Source organism: Cololabis saira, chromosome 3 (genome assembly GCF_033807715.1).
Source record: "Cololabis saira isolate AMF1-May2022 chromosome 3, fColSai1.1, whole genome shotgun sequence".
Lineage (NCBI taxonomy): Eukaryota > Metazoa > Chordata > Actinopteri > Beloniformes > Belonidae > Cololabis > Cololabis saira.
Genome location: NC_084589.1, coordinates 22,196,796 through 22,224,371, shown reverse-complemented (window position 1 = coordinate 22,224,371; position 27,576 = coordinate 22,196,796). Strand labels below are relative to the sequence as shown.

The 27,576-nt window shown below is 40.6% G+C and overlaps 3 protein-coding genes across 3 annotated transcripts in view; 1 reads left to right on the top strand and 2 right to left on the bottom strand.

The window, feature by feature from the left end:
* The window catches only part of smg9 (SMG9 nonsense mediated mRNA decay factor), a 20,497-nt gene extending 19,138 nt beyond the window's left edge, over nt 1–1,359 (bottom strand). Inside the window, exon 1 of the mRNA XM_061716569.1 lies at nt 975–1,359. The gene's annotated coding sequence lies outside the window, so the exon portion shown is untranslated. The remainder of the gene's footprint in view (nt 1–974) is intronic.
* The window catches only part of si:dkey-79d12.4 (zinc finger protein 729), a 4,544-nt gene extending 2,325 nt beyond the window's left edge, over nt 1–2,219 (top strand). The window contains exon 2 of the mRNA XM_061716563.1: nt 87–2,219. Coding sequence (XP_061572547.1) covers nt 117–1,931 — 1,815 coding nt within the window. The 5' untranslated portion in view covers nt 87–116 and the 3' untranslated portion in view covers nt 1,932–2,219. The remainder of the gene's footprint in view (nt 1–86) is intronic.
* Nucleotides 2,017–27,576, bottom strand: kcnn4 (potassium intermediate/small conductance calcium-activated channel, subfamily N, member 4). The gene is made up of 9 exons (XM_061716566.1): nt 26,831–27,576; nt 21,084–21,179; nt 19,023–19,471; nt 12,817–12,952; nt 7,361–7,471; nt 5,302–5,423; nt 4,196–4,265; nt 3,576–3,742; nt 2,017–3,442 (listed from the first exon to the last, which is right to left on the bottom strand). Exons 1-9 carry the CDS (start codon nt 27,236–27,238, stop codon nt 3,439–3,441), a joined length of 1,563 nt encoding a protein of 520 aa, XP_061572550.1. The 5' UTR covers nt 27,239–27,576; the 3' UTR covers nt 2,017–3,438.

Below are 27,576 nucleotides of genomic sequence, written 5' to 3'. Positions count from 1 at the left end.
TGAAAACTGTGATAATAGTTTATCTGTAATATGTGTTTATCTTCAAACTTTAATTGTGATTCATTCATGTCTTTTTTAAACTACAGACTACGAGACGTTGCCTTGACTAGTTCCTTATGTCCGAAGACTCCAGCAGCGATGGGGAATGGTGTGAATCCTCAAAAAAGCCTGCATACAGCACACACCCAAAGGCCAAATGCTGGGAATGTGGAAAACAAATCAGCAACTTACAAAGGTTGATGTTGCACTATAAAAGCCACGATATCAAAGCGACCTGCCACATCTGTGGGGTTACTTTCCGTCGCCTGACATCACTCTCTGTGCACTTAGATAATGCACACTCGCCACCTATCTGCTTAGAGTGCCATCAGTCTTTCTGCAACGTGTGGGAGCTAAACAAGCATGCAGAGATAAACTGCAAAACCTCTTTGTCGTTTCAAGACAGTTCATCTTTAATAGGCGAGAGGCATAACGTTGGAACATTCTCTAACACGGGGACTGTGAAGCAAAGCACGGACTCACTGATTCCTGATTCGGCGTCATATTTAAAGCCTGAACAAAGAGCTGAGGTGACACCGAAGACACTCGAGACATCTGAAAACAGTGTGGAGTATGTTCTGGGTGAAGATGATAGCATGGAAAGTGACTGCGAGAAGGACGATGATTCAACAAGCACTGAGTCTGAAGATGAGACACAGTCAAGCTTAAGTTTACCTCATAATTCTAGCGACGCTTTGAAAAGTTCAGACTGTGGAACCAGGCCTGCCGCCCTCCCCAGTGCCGACACTGTAACATGCACTGAGTGTGGACAAGGACCGTTCATGTCAATGAAGCGCCATTTGCTGCAGTGCAGCAGTGTAAAGAATAAACCTGAGTGTGTTCTGTGCAAGAAGCGCTTTCTTACTGTGAAAGAGCTCCAGGAGCACCACAAGCCTTTACAATGCTGTGAAATGTGTTTCCAAGTTTTTCCTCACCAGTCCTCGTATTGCAATCAGTGTCCAAAGGGAGGGAAATCCTTTTTAGTGCTTTTTTGTTCAAAGTCGATGCCAAAATTATGTAAAATTTGCAAATCCCTTTTCATCTGCAACAAAACCTTGTCTGCTCATGTCCGTAAAGCTCACTCATTCGTAGTGACCAGCCAAGTCATTGTTCCATTAATGTCCAAAATATACCATACAACAAGTCCACCTGGTGACTGTAGTAGAACGGTCCAGTCAGCCGTCTCTGCTCCACATGTGGTAAACCAGGCCATTGATATGACACTTCCCTCTCCAATGAAATCTACTACTTCCTCTCCCTCGACCTCCTCACACTCAGGCACGCCTCCTTCCCGGACATACACGTTGTCCGCTGCTGCAACTGTTGATCAGCCTTCAAGCAATCTTTTCATCCCCATATCTGCATCCCCGGGTGCCAATGTCTCGGCTGCAGAGGCGGGAGCTTCTAACGCTGACTTTTCATCAATGCCCACTATTCTGGCTTCGTTTAAGAATGTCAGCCAGTCTGTGGCTTTGAAAGGCGTGAAGACAGGCTGGCGCTCCAAGACCTGTTGTCCCTGCAGGCAATGTGGCACCATCTTCCGGCAGCCGTCGCTCATCATCCCCCACCGGTACCACCACAGAGGCCGCCACTCACACCAGTGTGAATGTGGCCGAGCTTTTAAGCACCGCCTGCACCTTCTGCGCCACTGTGTTCAGCATGCAGAGGCCATTAGTTACATATGTGTCAGCTGTGGAGACACATTCACTGGAGCAAAACATTTAGCACAGCACCTGAGGGGAAAATCACAGAAAAAATCCAGTTCTGGATATGTAACCAAAACTAAAGTCAAGAAGAAATGTAGAATGCCTTTTACATGTGACTGTGGACAACTCTTTCTCAGGCCCTCAGCATACTTATGGCATTATCTTAAAAACAGGAAACGTAAATGAACAGCTGAATTTTTTTTCTCAACTATGAACCTCAGTCAAAAACAAAATGTTAAATCAGAATGTCACACAACTTCTTTTAGTTTTCTGTTTTGTTTAATTCATATGTTGGCAAAAGAAAAAAAAAAAGTAAAGTTAAAACCCAAACACATTCTTTAATAGGTTTGAATGCTTGTCCATGTGTGAACGGTTGTTAACATGTTTTCACTGTGTGCAAATCATACAAAGTAAACGGGGATAAAAGAAGTCCCTCAGAAGAACAATTGACAACATACCAGAATAAAAAATGATCCCACAAGAAACATTTTCCCATCTTTTTTTTTTCTTCTTCTAAGTATTGAAAGAAGTTAAAATGCATCAAAACTCCAGTTTATCCTCCAGACAGAAAGCTTTTCCAGTTACATTTTCTCACATGTATTCTTGGGAATGAGGATGGAAAATATTTGGTTTCCTTTTTTTTTTTTCCTTTTTAAAAAAAAATGTGTTTCAATGTTTACCCAGTTTAAATGCATCACTTTCGACACACTGGTATAGTGTTGATATTAAGGTAAAAACTAGAAAATTACCTTTTTTTTTTTTAAAGTGGTTATGACATAATTGTGATTGTTCATTAATTTGTTGTTCATTACTGACTCTTGTCCACTAGATGGAGCTGGTACGCTGCTCAACAACGCGCCTACAAAGCAGCTTGGATTCAGCAGGTGGAAACTGTTAGAGGCTTTTCTTGCATCAGACAGTTGCTGCCTTAATTGTAGACATTCATACTTTGGGTAAAAAAAAAATTAAATAAAATAGAAATTGGGTCCCAAAGATTTATAAGTGGAGATAGATAAAGTTTCTTCTCATTTGAAGCTTAGCTTTTCAATCGTCCATCAAATCACTTATTTACAATCACATTCCTTTGAATTTCAAAAAGAAAACAGAGTAATGAACACTAGTTTAACATTGTGTTATATTTGATAAGACTGTTTGCAAACTATATTCCGTTCGGTAACCATTAAATAGTTGACTAATGAGGAAAAATGTATTTGAGATTTTACTAAAATTGATTTAAAAAAAGTGTATATTAAAAGAAATTGCAATAAAATTAACATGAAAAATATGTCATTCCACAGGAATCAGGTAGTAATGTAGCTAATTATTAAAATAACACAATTAGCAGGTTAGACCTTTGACATTGTGGTCTGCAAGATTCCCACAGTCTTTGAGATAAATTTAGTTCTTTGTGCACCATTATAAATACATATGCTCAAAGCACAACAGACTTCTCAAAATGCTCTCTGATTCTCCCAGGGTGAATAGAGTTCTTGTATCTCTGTAATTTTACAACAAGAAGTCACTGTGCAGTGCACTGAAGCACCGGGCCAGAAGATCAGATCTTAGGTAGGTCTGTCAGCTGTCCGAACGGTTCAGCATGTCAAGAGTTGCAGCAGCTCTGGCTGGGAAGGATCCACGGATAGTGTTGAGGAAAACATCACAGGCAGTTTTTAAAACCACTGCTGTAGCCATGTCACCTGCAACAAAAAGATAGAAAAAGAATCCTTTTACTTATCAAAGCTGAGACAACCCAGTTCAGCTCATCTACCACATCCTGTAGTAAGGTCGCTGTCAGCAGATCTGCACGCATGACCGGCTGCCGCCATTTACCTGATTTCTGGGTTGCGGTGATGCAGAACCTTAGACAACAGGTCAGAGGTTTGCTGGAAACAGTGACTCAGTTCGTCCAGCTTCTGCTCCATGGAGAGGATGCGCTGCTCCAGCTCCCGATAAGAATTATTCCAGTTGGCACTGAGGTCACACATGATCATCTGCATCTGAGTAGATCCACCAAACAATGGAAATGTGAAGTTTGTTGGGGTTTTTTGTTATACTTTTTTGGTTGTTTTCTTTTTAGTAAAGTAAAGACGAGATATTTTATTCATTTATTTATTCAGTCTGGGGAGACTGTGGAATATTCAAAGAGAGCAGAGCATTCAGTTTATTGCACGCCTGTTAGACGGAAACTAATTGTGAAGTGACTGTAGCTTAGTTCACGTTTTAATCGACGGGCTACACTTGCAGCCTGGAAAAACTTCGCTTGTTTTCCATATAAATCAATTACATTGCATAAATTGCACATTAGTGCCTCTCATTTTGGATTTTATTAGCAATCACTTGAATCGTCTGAAAACTCAGAGATGAACAGCACTGTAAAAAAATAAATAAATGAATAAAATATCTCAACTTTAATGTGAAACTTTTTACAAAATATACCAGAGGCACCTTACCTTTGGGAGGTCAACCATCTCACTGACGTAATCTCTCAGTTTTCTTTGTTTGAGGCGTAAATGTCTAAATCTGTGTGGAATAAAAGAAGAAAAGCAAAATAAATGGTTTATAGGATAGATGGCCATTTTTTTCTGAATTAAAAGAAATAATCATATAAATCGACTAGTTTTATGTGTTACGATTTGAAAGCGCCAATATGAGTTGTGGAGTACCCGTCTACAGATGGAGAGTTTTATTTTTAGATTAATGCAGCAGTCCTGGCACCACGCAGAACCCCTGAACTGGGGAAGACTAGCCTGACGAGTATTCCACTGCTCAGCGCGGAGAGGTCATGCTGAGTTTGTTAAACTGCTATAAAACCTTAATTGCTAGAGGATTTTCTGACCTGTAGAGGTGGAAAAGGAATAAACTACGCACTACAAATGGATGAAAGCAGAGGCACCAAGATAAAAAATAATTATGGAAACCAATAATGCGATCAAGAATCCAGTCTCTGAGAACGAGGGCGATGGAGTCTCCCTGCTGTACACTACTACTGTTAATTCTAAGGTGTGGAGGGTCCTCCCGCTCATAGTTTCCACAGAGTGTTTATTTGTAATGGTTTGAGCCCGTTTACAGCAGGAAACACTACCCTCCATACAGGCTTGCATACACTCACACATGTAATCTCCTTGACAGGATAATGGACTACATAATCACACCACTGGGCTTCCTGTCTTCTGTAATCAACTTGTTCACTGTAGAAGAGTTTGGGCCTCAAGAAAAGGAAGGACACCATCAAATGGAAATAAAAAAAACATTGTTAAATGAAAAGAAAAAGTATTTTCTCAGTTACTCTGAGGTAACTAGAACTTGTCATTAGTCTGTCTCAACCAGGAATTGTGATTTGGATTGGGCGCAGCGCAGGGGTGGACCCTTGTTCACATTCTTATACGTTGTTCACACAAAAAGTGCAAACATAACTAGTCATTTAAATTAGCCGTTACAATCGGTGACTGTGTGGTTAGGCATGTTGAATCTAAGTTAATGACCCAAAAAAATACACACGAAAGGCACACAGGCTGCCACCCGCTTGAGTCTCTCCTGCCCGGAGGCATCGACTCACACTCTGATGGCTTCCAGAAGGCATCTCTGGTGTCTTCGGTGCTCGCCGCGGTTACCCTTTGACAGGTTCGCACGATGCAGAAGCCAGCACTCTCTCAGAACGTTAGCAGCAGCGTGACGAATCTGGCAAAAGAAACAGAAACATCCAAACGGACTGATGAGGCTCTGAATTTCCATGAGCACAGACGAAGCGATAAGACCATCAAGATAAAAGGCAGTCCAGCATGTGAACTTTAATCACTAATATCATACCCAGCTACTTTATGTCTTTTAGATTTTTCAGTACAGGATGTGAAAGCATGAGTCACTTAAGGCAACTGATTAAATCCAGATTAAGTTTATCTTTTTTTCATTTTGGTTTATGATGCTGATTTCAGCTAATAAAGCACTGTTAGTCCAAATTTTCACAGAAAACCTTAAACACCAGTCCAAACGGCCTAGACTCTGGTTTTTCTGCACTGTTCCTATTCGATTCTATTTAGGTCTGTTTGTTTTCCTGCGAAAATCCCAGCAAGTGCCCTGTGATGATGTCATCCTGGCCCTGTTGTGATGGTTATTAATAGAGGTTGTCAGTGTTTGCATCCAGATGTCTTCCCTTGTTCCCGTCAGTGTAAATCTGGACTGCCCCACAAAGCTCAGAATGATAAATGCACACACACATGCACACACACGAACCAAAACAACCACAAGCAAAGTGTAGAGATGCACCTAGAGACAGGATGCAGCCACCAGGAGAAAGGAAATGGTTGCATCCTCCGAAGCAGTGGAGCTACTACTGCCAGAGTTTGTTAGCACTGCATAAGAAACACAAGCTGAAACTATCCGTGGGACATCTGCAGGATTCATTCTACATTGATGTGTGCTCATGAAGCACGGGAGCTAACAGTCTTTTATTTAGAAGCTTTTATTTGTCAAAACACCAACTTCTTCCAATCAGCTACCAGTGATCTGAAACTCTATCCAGGCTTACAACAGCACCAACTTCTCTGCAAGTAGTTTCACACACAAACACGTGCATAAGCGCAGTTTCCTGCCTATCGCTGCTCCCACGTGAACCAACACACGCTTCTTTCCTGACAGAGATAAGATTATTTCCTCTGTTTGATGTCTTGAAAAGACTGTGAAGATGCTGGCAGGCCTCATCTCTCTCCTCTTTTCCAAAACCGTCCTGTTCTCATGTGTGTCTTATAAATGCAAACAAACGCTGGATCAAGACTTAAAACTTGACCGTAACATGGAAAGTGGTGACGCATCCACCCTGTCATCTTATCCAGTTTATTGTTTTTCTTGTTACTAAACTTAATATCTAAATCCTGCAAAAAGAAGAGCCAGCTTTTCAGACCCTTACAGAGTTCTTCCAAATGTAAGAATCCTTCTGGTAGCACCTAAATTCACCCCTCTCCTCTGCAGAAAACACTTGAATTCTGTCAATAAGTTCATATTAAATAAACAGAATTTTTCATGTTTTGGCTAATTCAATACAAACAAGCTACAGTCCTTTTCATAACTAGAACACATTTTCCAAGCCATACCACAATAAGTTAGTTTGTTCAGCTATTGCTGCTGGCCACTGCAGCACAGACGTTTTGAATCCCTTTGTACTTAACCCTAACCCTAACACAATATTTTAATGACTTTGGCAATATAAAGCACAGACACGGTATTGGTTTTGACAGATTATCTATCTTAAAAAAAGCTTCAAGTGTTCTGCATTTGCATGGCACTTTTTCAACCTTCTCCAGGTTCTTCAACATGAAATGTCTCATCAGTCGTCCGCATAAAACTCATGCGTTTTGTTCCTGCGAACACACTGATGAGGCTCATCTGTGGCAATATAAAGGTCACTGTTTCTCTCAAAGATCCTTTAATATTCGGTGGTGCTGAGGAACAAATGAACTCGCTGGTCGGTGACAAAGATCTACATTTCATGTAGAGCTGTCAAACACATGCATCAAAAAATACACGACTTGCTTTACAAGGTAAAAGTCTCGTGTGTCCCTGTGTCCCACAAAAACATTGTTAAAATGTTCACATTTGCTGAAAAGAGATGCCATGCTTACCCTTTTGGAAATCTGGATGTCCAGCATGAAGAAATGCACATGTTTCTCTCCTTTGTTCAACGCCAGCTTCTCTGTTACGATGGCCACCAGCATGGCGGTGCAGGCTACGCCCTAAAACACAACACACATGCACACACAGCATTTAGCATTGTTTATGTATATCTTGCCCACAGATCCAGATGATTATTTAAAGTTGATCCAGAACACTAAAACAAAACTGGTGGTAGCTTTTGCAGCTTGATTTTAAATCAGATTTTTCTAAATTCTCAACAGTGTTTCTTTATTACCCTCAAAGGAAAGGACGTATTCAGAAACATCAATGTTGATCTTCATATCTCAAATGGTTTCTTCTAATAAATCAAGTTATATTTATGCAAAAAGTTCAATGCTTACACAGGCCTCTATGGCACGATAATAGTGAGGGTTTCCTCTGAGAATAACTCTGCTATTGCTGGTCAGGGGACTGCACAGCCATGGTGATTATTCCACAGAGCGATCCTTACATACACACAGCACTGCACTGAGCTCATGCTGACCACGGATCATAACAAGTGTTTACTAGTTTTTACCTGTTTTTCCTCTTTTACGCTTGCAAGAGAGAGGGGAAGAAAGAAGAAGAGACAAAGACAAAACATGAGCTAAAGAAAGCTTGAGCAAAAGATTTGGAAGATATATTTATTCTGTAATCAGAAAGCCACAAAATATCTTTCAGTACATAGTGTGCAAAACCCAGGAGATACAGGCTCTTTCCGCACATCCATCCACACGCAGCAATGAGCTGAAAACAGTTTTGTCAGCCACTGAACACAGCTGGAATTATGACTGGACCGAAGCCAAAGTGCTGACCAGAGAAGCTTTCAGCTGTGTCACAGGTGTGAGCATCAATGAAGGCGCCGGCTCCCAGAGATGCCCCGATGGGTGTAGGACTTTTTTTTTTTTTCCAAACTATGAACGCAGGTTGGCGCGCCCTCCTGTTGTATCGGTGCCAACAGCAATAAACCACCTAAAAATGGATATGGTGGAAAGTTTTCCCTTAAAAAGGGGGAGGAGTCTTATAAAAACAAGGCAAATGGAGAAATCAAGAGGGAAAGATCAGGAAGTATGCTTTCTACTCTGTCACAGAGGTGTCTAAACCGGACTTGTGCCACATTCAGAACCTCCGCAGTGACTGTTATCTATCTACTTACACTGGAAACGGAGGTTGCCACTCCCCACTGACCTTACTGTAACTGTGTTTTATTACAGATATCTTCTCCTCCTTTTAACCTTCAACTTTATTTCTGACCCACCCATCCACCTGTTTCACTCTGAGCATTACAACATTCTTTTTGTGTGTGTGTGTGTGTGTGTGTGTGTGTGTGTGTGTGTGTGTGTGTGTGTGTGTGTGTTCTGTCTGTGTTCCACCCTCTCCAGCTGTGATGATTTCTAAAACACGAATTCAATAAAAGTCACTGAGAGGTCTGTTATCTGATGTTCCGAGTACCGCTTTTGTCCTGCAAAGGAACCGTCATGGAAATAAAAGGACACCTTTTTTCAGCCTTTATAGGTATCAGAATAAAAATAATAATTAAATAAAAGTGGTCCCGATCAAATGAGATAAATATAACCTCTGATGAATGATGGCATGTGACAAATAACAGTGTGTTATTATTTTGAATGAAAACTAAACCAAAATGCAGAAGTTGCGTATGTGAAAACCAAAGGTCAGTGTCCTGCTTTGAAGACACAGTTGCCGTTAAGAAAAAACCACCGATTAATGATAATAATATTTATAAAAGAAGTAATCATTTAAAAAAAAAAGGTATGACCGCCAAAATAATTGGCATTTTGTTGAGCTGGATTAATTCTGACATGTGTTAACACAAAATCCAAGAAGGGAAGACAATCAGTCTGGAAAGGGTTATAACACCATTTCCAAATAATCTGGAGTCCATCATTCAGCAATGAAATAAAGATTATTCACGAATGGAAAACATTCAACGCAGATGCCAGTCTTCCCATGAGTGAGTGTCCCTGTAGGTTTACTCTGGTGTCAGACGGTGCTCTGCTCTGTGAAACTGAAAAACCTAACATTGCAAGGATGAGCTAGTGTTTTAAACGTTAGAACTCATGACCATGTAATTATGAAATCACTGAACAAGTATGGCTTGTTTGGAAGAGTTTCACTCAAAAAGCATCTGTACTTTAAAAAGAGCATGGTTGCTAAGGCTGGTAAAGTTGCTTCTGATCAATCAACAATGTTTCTGGATCAATGTCCTGAAAACAATTGAGATCGAAGTGACCACTTCCAGCAAAAAACACATACGTCATCTAAACATAAACAGTTGCAGAGGAGGGATGACTATTTGGGCAACCCTACAGTCTTTAACCCTGTTCCGACTTTGTAGCACCTTTATTCTGGTCTGCTGCGCTGTGTGCAAAGCACAGGGGCAAAACAGCGCAACATTTCTTCCTATGGTGGATACATTTCTATTCTACCTTGAGGACATAGCGGACCTAATGAGTGCTGTGTGAACGGTCAATAGAGAAATGAGGCTGTGAGGATGTTACAAACATCGAACAGATGATGAAATCAACACATCCAGATGGTGAGAGACGATTAATGGCATTAGGGTTCACTGTCAGATCGCCGAACCAAGTGAGCTAAAGCTACAGTGGAAACAAAATACCACTGGATTCTCGACCTTAATGGTCAGAGAATCAGAGACTGGCTGAACTGACCGTATTACAATATGTGTCATGTGACTTGGCGACACTAGCTACTTGGTGAACCCTGTTGCTGTGTTTAGTAACCTGAAGGAGCCTCCACCAGCTTTAACTGGGCCGTCCTCGTCCGGCCATGATAGCACCCCAAGCACCAGTAGCAGCGAGGATTCAGGGTATGAAAGAAGATGACATCATGGGGATTTGTGCAGATTTTCTTTCACATTCTATGATTTCAACAATGGGCTCAGTGGAAACTGACACACTTCTGGAACCTTAGTGGCCATTTAAGAAACTGTTCTTTTCTGTACTTCGGGGTCGGTAAGTTTTTTTTTTCTTTTATATTTTTTCCCCTATTATATCACCCAGTGCTCCTACCTAAGTCAGTCCTGGGCATTGCTCCCTCTACCAACCCCAGGAGGGCCCTGCACTGAGCTCAGGTCTCCTCCTTAACCTGAGGAGTGAGCAGACCTCTTCTTTTCACCAGACAGGGTGGGGTTTCTCTGGCCGGACGTAGCGCGTGGAAGGATCATGTTATTCTGGCCGGATACTCCCCACCCCATCTGGCGACCCGGTTGGCCAGAGGGGGCATGTGTAGTCCAGGACTGTGTGCATGTTTTTGTGAGGGTAGCTCCCATTAGCTACCCAAGGGAACACGGGGAGAACATGCAAACTCCACACAGAAAGGCCCTTTCACCAACCCCACCCAGGGTGTGGACGCTGAAGTCATGGGGGAACCACAGCGTCCCCGGCAGGAATTGAACCCAGGACCTTCTTGCTGTGTGCAGCTGCACTACCAGCTGCGCCACCGTGCACCAGTTTTTAAACCATGTAGTAGCTCATTGAGTGTACTGCATTTTGTTTTACATTAAGGGATAGTCATTTTTAAATATTAACATGATGTAACACGTGGGGTTGTTTATCTGAGCTAGTGTTTAACTACTTTTAAAATCTGGAGCTGACGATTCTTTATCTGACGTATAAAACTTAAAATTTGAGAAAGGGTGTACTTTATTTTTGACATGAATAGGGGCAAAAAGGTTTATGTATCCAAGGAAATCACAGCAATCGTAACGGAATACACTGGATTGCAAAAGGCTCATAAAACGAATTAACCAAAGTGCACTGGCCCGAAATGAAATGGGAAAAAATGGATAGGGGAGAAAAAGGGAAGAGTTGCTGCTAAGGAGCAAAGTGAAACAAACCAGAGAGGACTCTGTGGAACAAAATAGAGCCAAACAATTTGAATCAGAGCAGAAAGCAATGAAACAGATTAAACCAGACCAATATATATTGAGGAGGAATTAAATGAGCATAAATTAAACACAGCCGAACAGAAGTACAACAAAATATAGCAGAGGGAAGTGGAATAAAGGGGCAAAACATTTAAACATAAATAGAAAACTAGATCTCATAAGGATGATGCCATATGGAGCAGAATGAAAGACAGAACAGAGACCAGATGGAAAAAAGTGGATATATGCAAATGTTACTTTCACAGAAAGAACACTTCATGGCAAAATAAAAACCGCCGTAACAGAACACCTTGTTTCTGTGCGTTATCTGGTTGGTTGTGCACGCACAGCATGTGAGCTGATTGGGGAGAATTTGAAAATAAAACCAAGATAAGGCTTCTCCGCTCCTTATCCACTCCTTATGCCAACTGCACCAAGCCTTAAATGTTTTTTTGTGGTAAAAAAGAGCTACTGCTCTTCTGAGTTCATAATTGTCTGATAAGAAACCAAAACATCTGCTCGATAAAAACACAATCCATGGACACAACTGCATGCAATTTATTTTAAAGAAAACATGTGTTTTTTCACAAGTTCAGGTTATTTCCTGAGGTCTCAATGAAATGTTTTGTGACAAATTGTTGTCAATGTGCCACAGAGATGAAGCAGCTGGATTTTCAGCCATGAATTTCTCTTTTCTGGGCAACTGGTTTTGGGGAAACGTGGGGACGGTGTGTCTCATGTCCTTTAACTTCCAGCATACCATGCAAATCAGTTTACAAAAACACACTATTATCTCATGGCAGAGGATAAAATTGTTACTGTGAGAGCTCACACAGCCACACACCTCACTGAAAAACATTTGACTGTATGTGTATGCGTATGTATGCTTATATATTAAATATAGTAATAATGCATATATATATGCCTTAGGTTTTTACTGGCATGGTATCAACCATTAATATGTGTGCAGACAAGGTAAAAAAAAACCAAAAAAAAAACCATTTGATTGGCAATTTTATTCTCAAACAGTTGGTCCTGATTCCTCTTTTAGGCACAATCTCAACATGAGTCATATGTCAAACAAGTAAAAAGTAACTCCTCTACCGAATATTGACTCAATAAACTCCTGGCTTCACGTTTGCTCCAGACATATGAATCAGGGTCACCAGCAGCTGTTGCGACTTTTTTGGTTTTGGTTTTAGTAGTGAAACAAAAAAGCAAAAGTCTTTCAGTTTTCCAGTTTTGAAGTACAATGAACATATTATAATCAGTGACAATCAGTCAGTCACATATCCCCTGCAACCATGAACAGGTCACTGAAAAACAGTCCTTTAAACCTCGACCAAAACAAAGAGCCAGGATCGCATCGTCTCAGTTTCTCACTTGATAGACTTCAAACAACTGAATGTATGCTCTCAAGCACAAAAGAAGTCATTTTTGTTTCACAATATACCCGTTTGAAAACATCTGTATTAGTTATGTACTGCATTTTCCTAAGAAGTAAATGAACATATTTACCATGACACCAGTGAAGAGACACACCGCCTTCCCACAGCTGGTCTGAGGTGCCACATCGCCATAGCCCACTGTGAGGAACGTAATGGCTATGAGCCACAGGGCAGTATCCATGTGCCGCGTGGATGCTTGAATCTGTCTGCAGGGGGGAGGAAAATAACCTTCGATCAAATTCTAGAAATACAATAATATAATAATAATGTAATTGAAACTTTCCTTGAAGAAATTCAATGTGAATTACAATCAGAAAGCACTCAGACATCACAGCATGTGATTTTACCAGCACCCACTCATTTCTATTTCTTTTCAATCAAAGAACAGCTCTTTTATTTTTTTATTTATTTATTTTCAAGACAATAAGATACTAGACCTCAGTATTATTATATAGAAAAGGTTGACACAAATCCAATTTTCCATACAGAACTTCATATGTCAACATCAGTACTCCATATGTGTTGAGAAGACTTTCTGAAGAAAAAAACTGTGTGACTGAACAACTTCTGTGAACAGTATATGGCTATAGTATGCATGCCCCCAGCCTGTGGTTAATTCTGAATATTTGAAACTTCAATCAAACACGTCAAAGGGACTTTTTTAATTGATGCAAAAATCCACGTGGCTACGGCACAGTTTACTTGCTTATCAACTTGTAAAATCTTTCAGATTCCAAATAATGTAACGAACCTCTTACAGCTGGATAGCACTGCTGCACATTTACAGTTTTATTATATTTCAGATGGAAAATTTGATTTATAACACGATTGTCTCTATTTGAAATTAAATGGGATATTCTGCTGTGACCTGGACTGAACCAATCTGTTGTGGCGAAGAGAAAGCTGAGCCAAAGGAAGGACTCTGTTTACCGGTTGATCCTTAGTTCTGCCCTCCCCTACAGTCACAAACTGTTGGTAGTGACCAAAAGAATACGTTCGTCAACAAAAGCGTCTGAAATGAGTTTCCTCTGCAGGGTAGCTGGGCCTCTCCCTTAGAGATAAGGTAGGAAATTCGATCATAGAGTGGAGTTGCTGCTCCTCCACATCGAGAGGAGCCAGCTGAGGTTGTACAGGCATCTGGTTGGGATGGGGCCTTGACGGCCCCCGGGGAGGTGTTTCAGGCATGTCCAACTAGGAGCAGGCCCTGGTGTAGACCCAGGATGCACCAAAGAGATGATATAGTATCTCTGGGCTGGCCTGGGAATGCCTCAGCTCCGTGTCCCCCTGGAAAAGCTGGAGGAGGTGGCCAGGGGAAAGAAAGCTCTGGGACTCTCTGTTTAGGCTGCAACCCCCGACCCAGATAAGCAGATGATGAAGATGGTGGATGGATGGATGTTTCTATTTGAGTTTTATAGCAATTGAGGAACGTTTTTAAAAATGCAGCTACGTGACATTGTGGGGAACTATAGTGGTGTGTACAATGTTGTGCTAGTCTTTTACCTAATCTGATGTATTTGTCTGTCAAATTGCCCCCAACTCTTAAGAAATCTACGGAGCCCCTCTGGTGACATTTGAAAAAAATAAAATAATGCGTGGCCACGAGTTAATTTCTCGTGGCCACGCATTGATTATCTTTTGGCCACGAGTTATATTTGGCCACTATGTAACTTTTCCACCTTAATATATTTCCAGAGTCATTGTGATGGTACATCAACTTCCAACAGGTTTAATGACACCTCTGTCATGGTCTGAGGGGTCTGTATCACCTTCACTGGCACTATGTAACTTTGAGGAGCATGGTAGGAACCCTGCCACACTAAAAAACTACACATTTTTACGGCTTTGACTGCTTTACGGCATATGTCACTTCCCCCTCCTTCCCGATTCGTAGTCGAGATGAAAATGGGCGGGGCTTGGAGCGCAGCTCCGCAGAAGCTGGTAACCCGTTGCTGCGTTGTGGCTGCAGCAGCTCCACACAACAGACGTGGGGAAAAGATTGCTCATGGTTTAACTTTTCACCGGTTTCCTGCTCGGAGGCAGAACCACGGAGGCCGGCCAATTATCTGATAACAAAGTAAAAGAGTCGTCGGCTCGGTTGGATCGCGGCTGTAACGAGTCCGACCAAACATAAGTTCCTCAGTAAACAAACAAACACGCACACAGACGGGCGTCGGATCAAAACACGGGTTTATTAAACCACAAACAAACACTCACAGACCGGGGTCGGATCATTCAAACGGGTTTTATTCCCCACTACTCCAGCTAAACGCAGTTGCTGGCCAGCTCTCTGCGGTGCGATTAATTTTGTTGAGGAAAAAATATTAACTATTTGATTTGTAGCTGCAGAGGAAAAAAATAATCTCACGAGGAAAACAAAAATATTGCTCATGCCTCGGAGCCTCTTCAACATAATATAGCAGTCAAAAAAAAGAAAAGAAAAGTAAGAGTAATACAAAACATGAACTGTATGTTGTACTATTATACTAATTTATTGAAACACATGGCGAGTCGAACATTTACCAAAGCAGCTGCCAAACACTCCTAAACAAGGTAGTAAGACGGTGGTTCTGCAGAACTGCGGCAGTAAATCCCTTATAAAGAGTGGCGCTCCGACGAGGAGCTCCATTCTTTAGTAGGGATTTCATATGGATCCAGACCGTTAATAATCATTATTTTCTCCATATACGGTTCCCTGGCTTCCTTGTTTAAGGTATCCCGGTAAATTCCAGTTCCTTTCCAGCAGTTTAACATCTTTTTTTTTGCGTTCCGTCTGTTCACTTGGTGAAACAGAAAAGCGACCCGTCTTCTCTCAAAACAAATGCACGCGGCGGGACAGGAGTTTTCCGGCATTATTCGCTGTTGCTCATGGGAAACGTAGTGTTCTTTCTGGTAAAGCATTACCGCTTTTGTCCAAAAGATGCCGCCAAACTCAACAAAAGCTGAAAGTTCCGTTGTGCTGCTTTAATGTGTGACCACGAGATATTAACTCGTGGCCACGAGTTATTAATGCGTGGCCAAGCATTATTTTATTTTTTTCAAAATAATGCGTGGCCACAAGTTATTTTTTTCAAATGTCACCAAAGGGGCTCCGTAGAAATCCATCCGTCTTTTGTGTTAATACAGGTGTGTTTGACCAATCAAACAGTACTATCAGTGCTAGATGTAAAAAAGTCCACACCAGTGTCAACATGTAAAACATTAAGTCCAATATGGACTCCGTAGACGCCTTAAAAACTCGCCATGTCAGTTAATGGTTTTCTGTATGAGTATCTCCCACATGTGTTGAGGAAGTCATGTGGCCAACGACTGATGTAACGGCTCAGTGTTAAATGTTTTGGCAATCTTATCACCTATCAATCAGGAGCTCTTTTATTACTTTTGATAAATCTAAACACACAAGACAGAAAGGGGCAAAACCTCCCATTAAGTTTCAAGTGATCAGATGACCTCACAGTGTTCAAACAGCTGAAACAGACTGTACAGCATCACACTGGCAGTTAGCTGGCTCACACTGAGGGGAAGTCTATTAGAGTAACAAAACATTAGATGTGGGCTAGGAAACCAGTCACTGGAGGGTTCACTTTGAATGAGGAGGTCAAATTAAGCATCCGTATGAAAGGAGGCATGTTAATCAACTATGGATTTATGTTGTTTAGTGACTGTTATAGTGAAATGAAGTTATAAGAAGATAGCAGCAAACAGTGCTGCTGTGTGTGTTTGATTCACATATTGTGATATTTCTATATCAATGAAAGATAGTGAAGTCTTTGACTGAAAGAGAAATAAAATACAGATTAATTTTTCAGTCTTATTGGAAACATGGTTTGTTTATATTACTTGAGGCACTTACATATTTATGCAATCGACGATGAGTGACTCTAGGTACAGTTGGCTTCCATAGGGGACACAGAAAATGTGATCGCTAGACTAACGGCCCCAGTGATGACTGCGGAAAGCAAGTCTTCGTTGTTACTGAGCGCTCACACGGGATTATTGCTTCAAAGCTTGGCAGAGGGTGTTTGTCATAACAATAAAAAAGCAGATCAAATTTCTTCCTGTTTAGTACCCATGGAAGCCTGGCGCTTTGACACAATCCCACCTACCGAAAGGAGTTTCTCGCTTGGTGCTTTCTTAGAGACATGAAAAATTTAGCTTTTACCCACTTCTGGCAGGACTAGTGCTTCTGACACGATGCAACAGACCCACAATTATTGTCAACTAATGGTTGGCAGATTTTGAGCTGTTCCACACGCTCTGAAGAAGGACGGGAGGTACAAATGTGCTTGCTATGATTATGTCAGCCACATTATTGAACCAAAGGGGAATCTTGTTTTGCTATAAAGCTGAGTGGCATGTGAAAAAAACTCTCCTTGCTAAATCTGATTTCACACCAGGATCAGAATTTTACTGGATAATCTTGAGGTCTTCACAATTATTTTCATTTTCATTGTGTGCTCTGTGAGCCTCCAATGGAGTGTATCACATTCTCAGTTTGTGTTAAATTATTGACAGCATACCACAGTTTGCATACCTAGTAGTTTTAATTCCAAGTGTTGTTCAAGCATATTTCAGCTACATATTTGTGATAGCTTCATCTTGAGCTTTTAATTGTAAAATGTTGGCAATATTGGCATGAGATTTGACAATAAGGCCAGTCGGTTTCAAGTGCCAGGGTGGCTTTTTGATCTTAAAGAATACGGCCTCATTATCGTATTGATTATTATTATTATTATAATTTTTTTTTTTTTTTTTTTTTTTTAATTATTTTATTATTTTTATTTTATTTTTTTTATTTATTTATTTTATTTTTTTCGAGGAATCTTGAACCGTCACTGAAATAACTTGTTCAAGTGAAATGACTCATAGATTAAGCTAAAATAAGCCATTTAACGTTTTGGTCTTAAATCTTGAAATACGTATGTGCTTGGGAAAATAAAATATTTTTCCTTCTTATTCCTTAAAGGCTCCCAAGTCTAACTCGGTATGCTGATTTACACCTGTGAAAATTTCCTGACAGTTTTCAAAAGATTGAAAGTCAAACAATTTGTTGATCCAATTCTCCCCAAACTTGGTGTAAATGATCTACAAACAAATATCTGCTGTTAAAAAAACCACACCTCCTTTTATGGATTTTTGATTTGCATAATTCCAACGGGAGGAAGCTTTACAGTTGCTAAATGTCAATGTCTCAAGAGCCGCTGTGTAGAACTTATTTGTTGCACAGATAGAACAACTTTTATTTTTTCCCTCTAACTTCTTGGACGATGCCAGACCCAATACATCCACTACCGTCCAATTCTGTCATTAAAAAAGATTTCAGCGTGTTTAAAAAAGCTAAAAGTGAAAATAAAAAAACCCAATCTGAGGCCATTTAACAGATTCTTACAGCATTTAGAGCAATAAATCTCAGAACTTCGAGACTGGGCTGACAAAGTAATGCACCAATCTAACTGTTGGAGTGGCCCGAAGTTTGTTTTTCAGCTATAAGCTATTAGGTGTTACCAATATCCAAATGTACAAAAACTTTGTAAAACTTGGAGAGGACCATAACTAAATGCATTTTTTTAATTTGTTTGTTTGTAAACATGAAAATAAAGTAAGCTTCATGCAGCTACAACTTTCATTTATCAATATCTCAAGAAACAACTGAAAAAAAATCACAATTCTGCATATTTATATCATGCTTCAGTTGTAGGCTAGCCAAGAAATCTGAAATTACTGCTGACAAATTTAAATTTGCTTTGCAGGTATGTCTAGGTACAACCATTGGATGTCATCAAATATGCCCAAAAGTCTTGGCTAGCCAATCACATCAGTCTATGTCTCTGGGCGGGTTTAACACAATGACGACAGAGCAGCGACGTAACCTGGATTTAAACAGTGTAGATGCATCTGAGGATAAACCACCGTCTGAATCGGCATTGGCATAGACAGTTAAAGATTTTGACTTTTTCCTAGAAAATTAAACAGAAGATGGCACTCAAGTCATTCATTTGCAGGGTAAATGTATTTGCTGCTTTTCTATAGTAAAAGTTTAAGTTAGTAATCTACACAGCATACTCTCCCACGGTCTCGTTTCAGTCCCTGAGTACAACGTCCTGCTCTGAGTGCTAACCAACTGCGTGGAAAGGCAGTTTAATAAGCAACCATTGGTGCTGCCCCTTGGATCGTAAGGCTTTACAGATCGTTTTCCAACAGTGATTTTGTTCCTTGTAATTTGAAAATAATCAAAATTGAGTATGTGTCTCGATCATACTCATGAAAGTGTCCTCCTACCTTTCACACAGAGTAAGCATCCAGGACACAGTGAGCCAGAAGAGCAGGATGAAGACGAGCAGTGTACGTGCCGGATGTTTGTTCATCAGAACCTTGAGAACAAAGCGAAATGTGAAGTTGATATTGTTGAGAGAGCCGATGCTTCTGTAGGAGGCGCTCAGTAGCACTTTGCTGTGCAGCAGTATGGCTCTGTGCACCAAGTAGAGACGGAGGAACATCAGCATTGACGACAGCAGCTCCATGTCCAACAGGGCTTTGCCGCGGTTAATGGAGACACAGAGTGGAGCGGTGGAGGAGGTGTTGACATGTGTGGTTAGGTTCAGGCCCACTTCCCAGTACGACCCCACAGGATGGATGACACAGACCAGCAGCTCCAGAATGATCACAAGAACCCTGTGGCTGGTCATGGCAATATGCCAGTCCACCTGGTTGTGATCAATGATGAAAAGCTAAAAGAAAGAGGGACAATAAATACAGAAAGAGAGATGAGAAAGAAATATAGCAGTGCTCTTGGGGTAGGAATCTAATGAACTAATGCTGCCGTTCAGTTAATCTTGCTTCTTAAACAAGCCTTTTGTATGGCATTTAACCTGTAAATTTGAGATGTTTCCTCTCATCTGCTTTTAAAACCTCAGGTTCTACCTGTGGCAGCACCTGGTGTTTATGTACTGAGTGTAATACATGGAGCCGCTTTAGTATCTGAAGATGATAAGATGTTGGGATAAATGCAAATGAATAAATACATGCAAAAGATCAATTTTGCTCAATTAGTCTTGCTGTATAAAGGGGCTGTTTTGTTGGGCGGGTAGGGAACAAAAGAAATCCTCGAGCGCTAGCATGGCAGCACCTGTGTCCAACTGGACTCAGAATAATAAGAATAAAAATCCTAGTAACAATGATGATAAGAGCACAATTTAGGTTTCTGACCTCAGTTTTTGAAACTTTGGTGAGGTCTGATATGAACAATCCAGATATTATGTATATGCCAGACTTGTCATGATTTCACCTTTTTGTCTTAGTGTCAGTTCATGTTTGCATTTTGTTTGATAATAGTATTTGTATGTCTTTTTAGTTACTTTTTTGAACGTGTCCTCTGTCCTCCCTGACTTTGTCATCTTATGTTTGCTTAATTTGTATTCTGTCATTTATTTAATTTCACTTCCTGTTTTATTTCTTTTGTTGTTGCTTTACTTCGCTTTGATTTCTTTCATCATCCACTTGTTATCCTTAATGAATTTGAGTCGTGTTTCTTTTTGTATTTTATCGGTCTGCGTGTGTTCCTTATGTTCTCCAGGTACGCCTGGACGTTGGATCTCCACCAAAGCCAGAGCCAAAGTAGAGATACATGACCGTTGCCTTTTCTTTGACTGATTAGTAGTGGGATTACAACAAAAGGATGAGACACATATCATAAAAACCTGTGGATAGTTTGGTAAGGAGAAGAGCATTAACATTTTCTGACACAAGGCTTCAACAAGCAGCGACTCTGTTAGCTTCTCCACCCACAACCTGTGCCTTATCTCGTATACGCACACATGGAGAGAGCCCGTCTCGTATCAGATGCGTGACTTAAACAGTATGAGCGGGACTGAAAACCCAGTATGCTAAAAAACAGTCCTGGAAAGTAGTTCAGTCCTTATTATTACTTTGCAGACACACAGAATGTTAACATGCTGCGAGTGTTTGAGGGCAAATCAAAGAATGTTTACTCGGTTTAACTCCAGCCAAATCCCTTCATGTATATTGACTCCACACACTACAACAGTGAGCCAATGTGTACTGGAAAAACATTACAGTTGCATTTTTGTGTTTGCCTGTGTGTGTTCTCAGGTTTTCATCAAGCTGCTTTTTTAAAATCTTTTTGTTCTACACAAGACAGTTATAAGATATTAATAATTAGTGTTGAGGGTATCCTTAACAATTGAGAGTTACTTCTAAATCAGTTGCATAATGTCACATATTTCTATCCAATCATTGATCTGACCATGATGGTTTGGAATTAAAGCTGCTAGTCTCAAATATTTATACCATATTCGATAAAGGGGAGGAAAGCAAACTTACCCTGATGTCCTTATAATGGAAAGCTATAATAAAGACCAGAAGACACCCAGTGGACAGGCTTATGGAACAATTGATGATCAGGGAGACTTTTGAGCCCTGAAAAGAGAAAAATAGAAACAAGGGATATGAAGATATAAGGTAGGTTCTCTATCAACAGTAAAGATATAACATGTCTAATGTGTTTTCTTGAAAGCTTGTCACTTAAACTGTGTTTTCAACCCACTGTGGTTCTAAAATTGGTGAAAACTTTTGCAACTTATACAAATCAAAGAGAAATGGCCATCATATTTTGCTTTCAAAGATACTTTAATGAATGTAAGAAAGTGAAAGAGAGCGTACACCACCTTACAGCATCTCTTGAGCTACAAGGCGATCAGATTGTTTGCAAACTCCAGAGAAACTTGCAATAAAGTGTGCATGTCCCGAGGGCAGATCACTGCAGTGAATATTTATTAACTATATATATTACCTGCTCCATCAAACAGTAGAGCACCTTTAGTATTGTTAAAACAAGTGCAACAGACTTGGCAAAACTCACAGTCCGGAGTGACCTTTTCTACAACAATGATGCTGCCAGCTATAAACTGAGTGGGTGACAAGGGCCTTCTCCTGTGTAACACAACAGTAATACCACCAGTACATCCACCCAGTGTTTTATACCCACTTTGTCTAGTTCAGAGCCGTCAGATGAGAGGCGGGGCACAACCTGGACAGGTCTCTGGTTTGTCAAAGGAACACAAAAACACAAACAACCATTTCCACTCAAACCTGCAGAAAAAATTGCGAATCCCCAATCAAGCTGACAAAAAGGTTTTGAACCACGAGTCCAAAAACTTTTTGAGTAAAACCCACACAAGCAACTTTTTTGGTGTTTCCCTTTTGAGTGGTCGACACAGTAAATCAGTGTGTTCTGCATGTCTTGCAAAGGTTTTTTGATCAGATGCCCTTCCTGACACCACCCTCCCGGAGGGAGCACTACTGATACTCAGTGACTTGGTCTCTGCACTGGGGGTCATTTGTGTCCTGCATCTCCCCTTGGGCAAAAGCACTCAAGGACACTTCAGCATTGCTCCAGATAATTCTCATTTATAACTATTAAGAGTTTTGGAATAGACTCATCGCTAATCATTTCGTCTTTTCTTTTCAAATAAGCTTAATTCCTCCGTACATGTTGTGACATACACTCACCAGCCACTTTATTGGCCACACCTGTTGTATACACCTAATAAAGTGGTGAATGTATGGATGTGAGCATATTATGGGCTACAGTTCATTAAAAAACAAAATTAAAAAAGTTACAAGATTAAGGACAGCACCCATATAGAGCATCAGATTGCATATGTCTAAGATTTGTTTTATCCAGGTTACCATGGTGAAGTATACTCTTAATATTTTCTTTATAATGGTTTGTCAGAGATCCCTTTTCCATTAAAATAAAAATGACCAGGAATACAAATCATGGATTATGCTTTAAATTGTGTTATAAGAGCTTACATGCAGGCCAACCTATGATTCTTGTCTTTCCATAGGGATCTTTGCTAGAAATTTACAGTAATTAGGTCTAATGGATAGGAATGAATGATTCCATAATTAACTCAAAAAAGTACATAAATAGCCCCTCAATTGCTGAAATGAGTTTGCTTGTAATTAAATACTTTCCATTCTAGGGAACTGACAGCTGCAGGCACAGATGCACACACTGAGATTGGTTCACAAACTGAGCGAATAACTAATCGGAGTGTGCCATTGTATGCGACCTCACTTCAGCAGGTTAAAGAGCACCCTCACTTATGATCCATGCATCCCAGAGCAAGTGATGCAACGTCAGTGGAAGATTTGAACAGGAAGTGGTTTACGCTTAAAAAGATAATTGCAAACGTTCGAACTCAAGGAAACTTGAGCGTGTAGGTGGTATGGTGTGACGTCCGTTGGCAAGGTACATTGTTTTCCAGAGTTTCTGCCATAGCATCCACATCATGTCTGTGTTTCATCCAGGACTAATTAGAAGATCCCACAAAAGCTCAACATTTCACCAAGCACAATAACAGAGACTTTGACGCAGTGTTTCTTGCTGAGTTTCTAAAATTGTTTTTGTCAAATTTTCCTGTTGGAAACAGCCATTTCAAGCCTAGTGAATCTAATTCGGGTTAACCGTAACACGGATTGTTTCTCATACTCTTGGACAGACGGCAAACTTCCGTCGATATAGGTCAGGCCACCCAAGACACAACAAACAGACTGAAAATAAAGCACGAATCCACTGCAAAAGAATTTGATATTTTTAACATGTTATATAATAATAAATTATAATTATCATTCCAAACCAACATTAATTAAATCTGGCTGTATTTTTTGAATGTAGTTCTAGCCAGTGTGCTTTCACGAATTCTCACATAGCTTTTAGTAATTAACATGCAAATAGGTTGGGAATTATTAACAGAGTGATGCAGGGGAAGAGTCAAAGGAAAGGATGCAGTTGGGGTAAGATGAACCAAAAAGTGCAAAACGAGAATCTGAAACTCTAAGTATACATACAAGCAACCTCTGCTGGGTGCTACAGAGACCTCCAGCTCACATTTAGACATCTGAAAGAATCCCACGGTGACAGCCCCTCAACAGCAACACCAGATCAGACAGAGCCTGATTGTTGCTTGAGAATCATTTCTACAAATCGGCACCAGCTCATTTTTCGTCATTTCTGTTCTCCACTCTGCTGTGTTCAGATGTTTCAAACTATTTTCAACACATGACAAAATAATCCAAATCTATTATTTATATGTCTGATGACACATTGTAACAATACTGCGGTGGCTCGAGTCCTGCCGTCGGAACGCTTTTACGTTTGACACTGAAAGTGAGGATTTACCAAAGTCAATGATGAGCAAAAAAGATAATTGATCACAAAGAGAACACGTGAAAACGATCTTGCTGTGCCAGGGCTGTACTGATGTGACTTTATACCCACAGAACAAGTTACATGTAAAATTAATGGAATAAAGGTTTAAAAAAAAAGAGAAGCTGGTAATGTGCCGAGTCAGAACAGTCATGAATAGACATGTTGAGATGTGTTAAGATGTTGGCTTGCAAACCATTAAAAATAATCAACTTATGATGTATTACTCATCATATTAAAAAGGAGAAAAGTGAGACCATCAGCACAGCGATGGGACGGCACGGACAGAAACAAAATTATCATTGAGTCAGTGGGTGATGGTATGTCTTCACTTGGTTTGAAATTTAATGAGAGAACATTCTAAAAAGGGGAGATGCATCAACCCATTGGTTGGTATCAGCCAGTATTGGTTGTTGAAAATGTCAAAAACTGGTTTATATATCCCTTTTTTCAGTGCAAGACCAGGATTGAACATTTCTATATTGCTTATTTGTGTATTTACTTGGAGGGGTGAGGAGCAGGCAGTAAATTGATCATCTTAGAAGCTTTGAATCCTCGTGTTGTATATTTAGTTTTTCCTCCATCAGTAAGATGATGCAGTCGATGGCAAGCATGTTATTAAGGATTTTATACAGCCTTCAAGGCAAAAGAAAAACAAATAACAACCAAAATATTTGTGACAATAGATTTAACCCAACTTTTAATGCAGCATGACCCTACAGAGCATGTGCAATATACAAAGCTAACAAAGGTTAAGCGCTAAAAACAAAGGCAGTAGAGCACACAGCTGGCAGCCTTTTCTATATTTAATTGTTGATTGGGTTTATATATGCAGATGATTATAGTTAGAGGAAAGAAAATCAGGATTGGCTGGTCAGACCTTTAAGAAAATAAAAATTGGTATTGCTAAAGAAAACTGCAATCAGATCATCTCTACTATTGTTAATTATGCCCACGTAATGTTCAATGCATCTGAAGTAATCTCTGTCGCTATGAAGTGAGTGTTTCAAGTAGTTAAAAAGCATTTGGTGCAGGATTTGCCATTGTTGTTCTACCAAAGTCACCACGACCTGCATGTCCATAGCGATTCTTCAAAGAATACTGCTGTAGGATCATATTTTTAAGATGACAGATATTTCTAACACCTAGAGTAGAAAACTTGGGTTTTCATCACATCATGCTCAAGTTTTCTATTTTGCTCTGGATTTATACATGGCCGAGTCCACAGAGCTCATCAAAATTATCCACTATGCCCTAAATCCGTCGGCGGCGCTTGGCCATGCAGTCTAAATGGGGATGTTGTTGTGATTTATAAAGTCATTCCAGGAAAGTTGAAGAAAAAGATGACACGAGGTCACATCCAGTGCACGCACGGAAGCATACGCACCTGGCACAAGCGCAGCCAAAGTCAGGACATGGAGACTCTTTAGACTGGTCATGCAAACACCATAATTATACACTAAATGATGTGGAAAGATAGCCTGGAGTACTGTTAACAATCTCGCTACAGGGGAAGAGGTGAAATGTGGAAAAACCCTCCATAAATAGCCCTGTTTTCATGCATAACCATGTAAAGGTATGCTTGAATATAATTTTGCAGACTGATGATAATTTTGACTGAGCAGCCCCAAAATAAGCTGCTGCATACTTTTTTTTTTTTTTAAAGCTTTAAAAACACAAAATGTAATCATGCTGTCCTCCACCTCCTGCTACTGCCGTCGTGCTCTATTTTGAGACAATATTTATTGACAAGAAGTCAAGTTAGTCCTGATTTTTACTCATCATGTGAAGAGGTAGTTCAGTTCTGGTTGTATCAATAGTAGCTGCTCCAAGATTACATTTTTTTCACATCATCACAGAACACATTTCCAGTGCATCAGCTTTTCCATGGTACCAAAGCTGATGTCTGTTATTTAGGGATGATCAGATAACACCTGCTCTGTGCTCATATTTGTAAACAGAAAAAAAGCCACATTTCTACAAAAACCACTAATTTTACACTGCCTCTGGCTTGAACTCTCCAAACGCATCAGGTTAATTTCAGAAATCAGATCTGTTCCCCAAAGTGCAGTGGAAATTGGAGGGGGGGTGGGTTGGGGGGTGCTACTGTAATCAATCACTGACTTCACGGGAGGTGGTCTGGTGTTTTACAGCATGCATGACATATTTTTTCTTCCACATGTTGTGTGCTGTATGGAAGTCAGAGGGACTTAATAATTTGTTGATTGTGTGGCCTGGCATTGTTATCCACTGAGATATGTTAATGTCATGAGGCTGAGCTACTAAACATCATATCTGAAAATAAATGTACTAATCAAGGGGTTGGAGGGGGTTCAAAGCCCAGGTGTACAATCTGTTGCTGAACTGCATGGGTTTTATACTGTCTGCTATCATGGAGGTTGTCATGACCCCAAATATGGTCAATTTATTTACAGAAATATACCATGAACAACAGATAATGCAAGTTAAAATAAGTTAAAGACCTAGATCAAATGTTAAAAGGTTTTAGTTCATTGGTGCTGAAAGCAGACTCTTATTTTGTTGATTATTCTATCAATTAATGATGAGTAACACACAAAAATGCCTTGACCGGGAGAGTATAATATTATATTATAGAAGTTTCTCCCGTGTTGTTCATGTTCTGTTTGCGTCCTCTAGTTTGAGAAAAAAAAAGTTAAATGATAAATAACACAAAATGAGAACAAAGTAGAAACATGAGTAAGACTGTGCCTAGAATAGATGCAGCCAAGTGATTGAGTGCCTCATAACATTTTCAGTGTAAAGTATTCTAATCCAACCATCGTGAACTCTGAAACAAGACAAGACATGATTGAGGTTATTTTGTTAAACCTACCGGTCCATAGAAATGGTAACATATTTCTGCGTGGATGATCATGAGCAGTATCCCCAGCAGCGCGGTGCTCAGAGCCAGCGCGCAGATGCGCTTTCTGTCCTCTACCAGGAACTTTCTCTCCCGGAGTCTGTACAGGTCGTCTCCCTCCATGTGAGTCGCCCGTTTCCCGGGAAAAGTCAGCGGCACTGAAACTTCTGCCAACTGCCCGCAATTCCGACTGATCATCAGACCATCGCAGTTGACGCAGTCCACTTTGGAGTCATGCATGCTGCAGTTGGTTATCTCCATCTCCAGAGCGCACACGACGCGTCCTCCTTCCTCCGTCCCGCCGCGGGGACTCCTGTCCGCGTCTCTGTCGTCCTGCCGTCCGCTGCTCCCTGTCATGTCCTCCCGAGCTGGGGAAGGCATAGTCCGGGGGGAGAGTTGCGCACAGGCCCTTCTCTCCCCGCCTGCTGCTCATCGAAAAGTTTACAGAAACACCGTGACGCCCTGTCTGTCTGTCAGCTGCGGCGTGGTTCCGCGCACTGCTGCCATCCACGCAGCGCTGCGACGTTAAGGCTACGGCGGAAGCTCTGCGTTGGTGTAACGCGGAACCATAAATCAGCCTTTAGGAAACCCATTACCGACTCTGCACTGAAGGCTGATTTATGGTTCCGCGTTACACCAACGTAGACGCTACGCCGTAGGCTCTGCGTCTTTCTTTCTTTCTTCTTTTATGTATTTTCTGTCTGTCTTTCTTTCATCTT

What these genes read in the sequence shown, in the direction of transcription:
- kcnn4 (XM_061716566.1), bottom strand. Translation starts at nt 27,238, where the DNA reads ATGCCTTCCCCAGCTCGGGAGGACATGACAGGGAGCAGCGGACGGCAG. An exon ending in TCCATTATAAGGACATCAGG is followed by an intron (nt 19,472 to 21,083) that starts GTAAGTTTGCTT and finishes TCTTTCTTTTAG; the next exon opens with CTTTTCATCATTGATCACAA. An exon ending in GTCTCTTCACTGGTGTCATG is followed by an intron (nt 7,472 to 12,816) that starts GTAAATATGTTC and finishes GTTGTGTTTTAG; the next exon opens with GGCGTAGCCTGCACCGCCAT.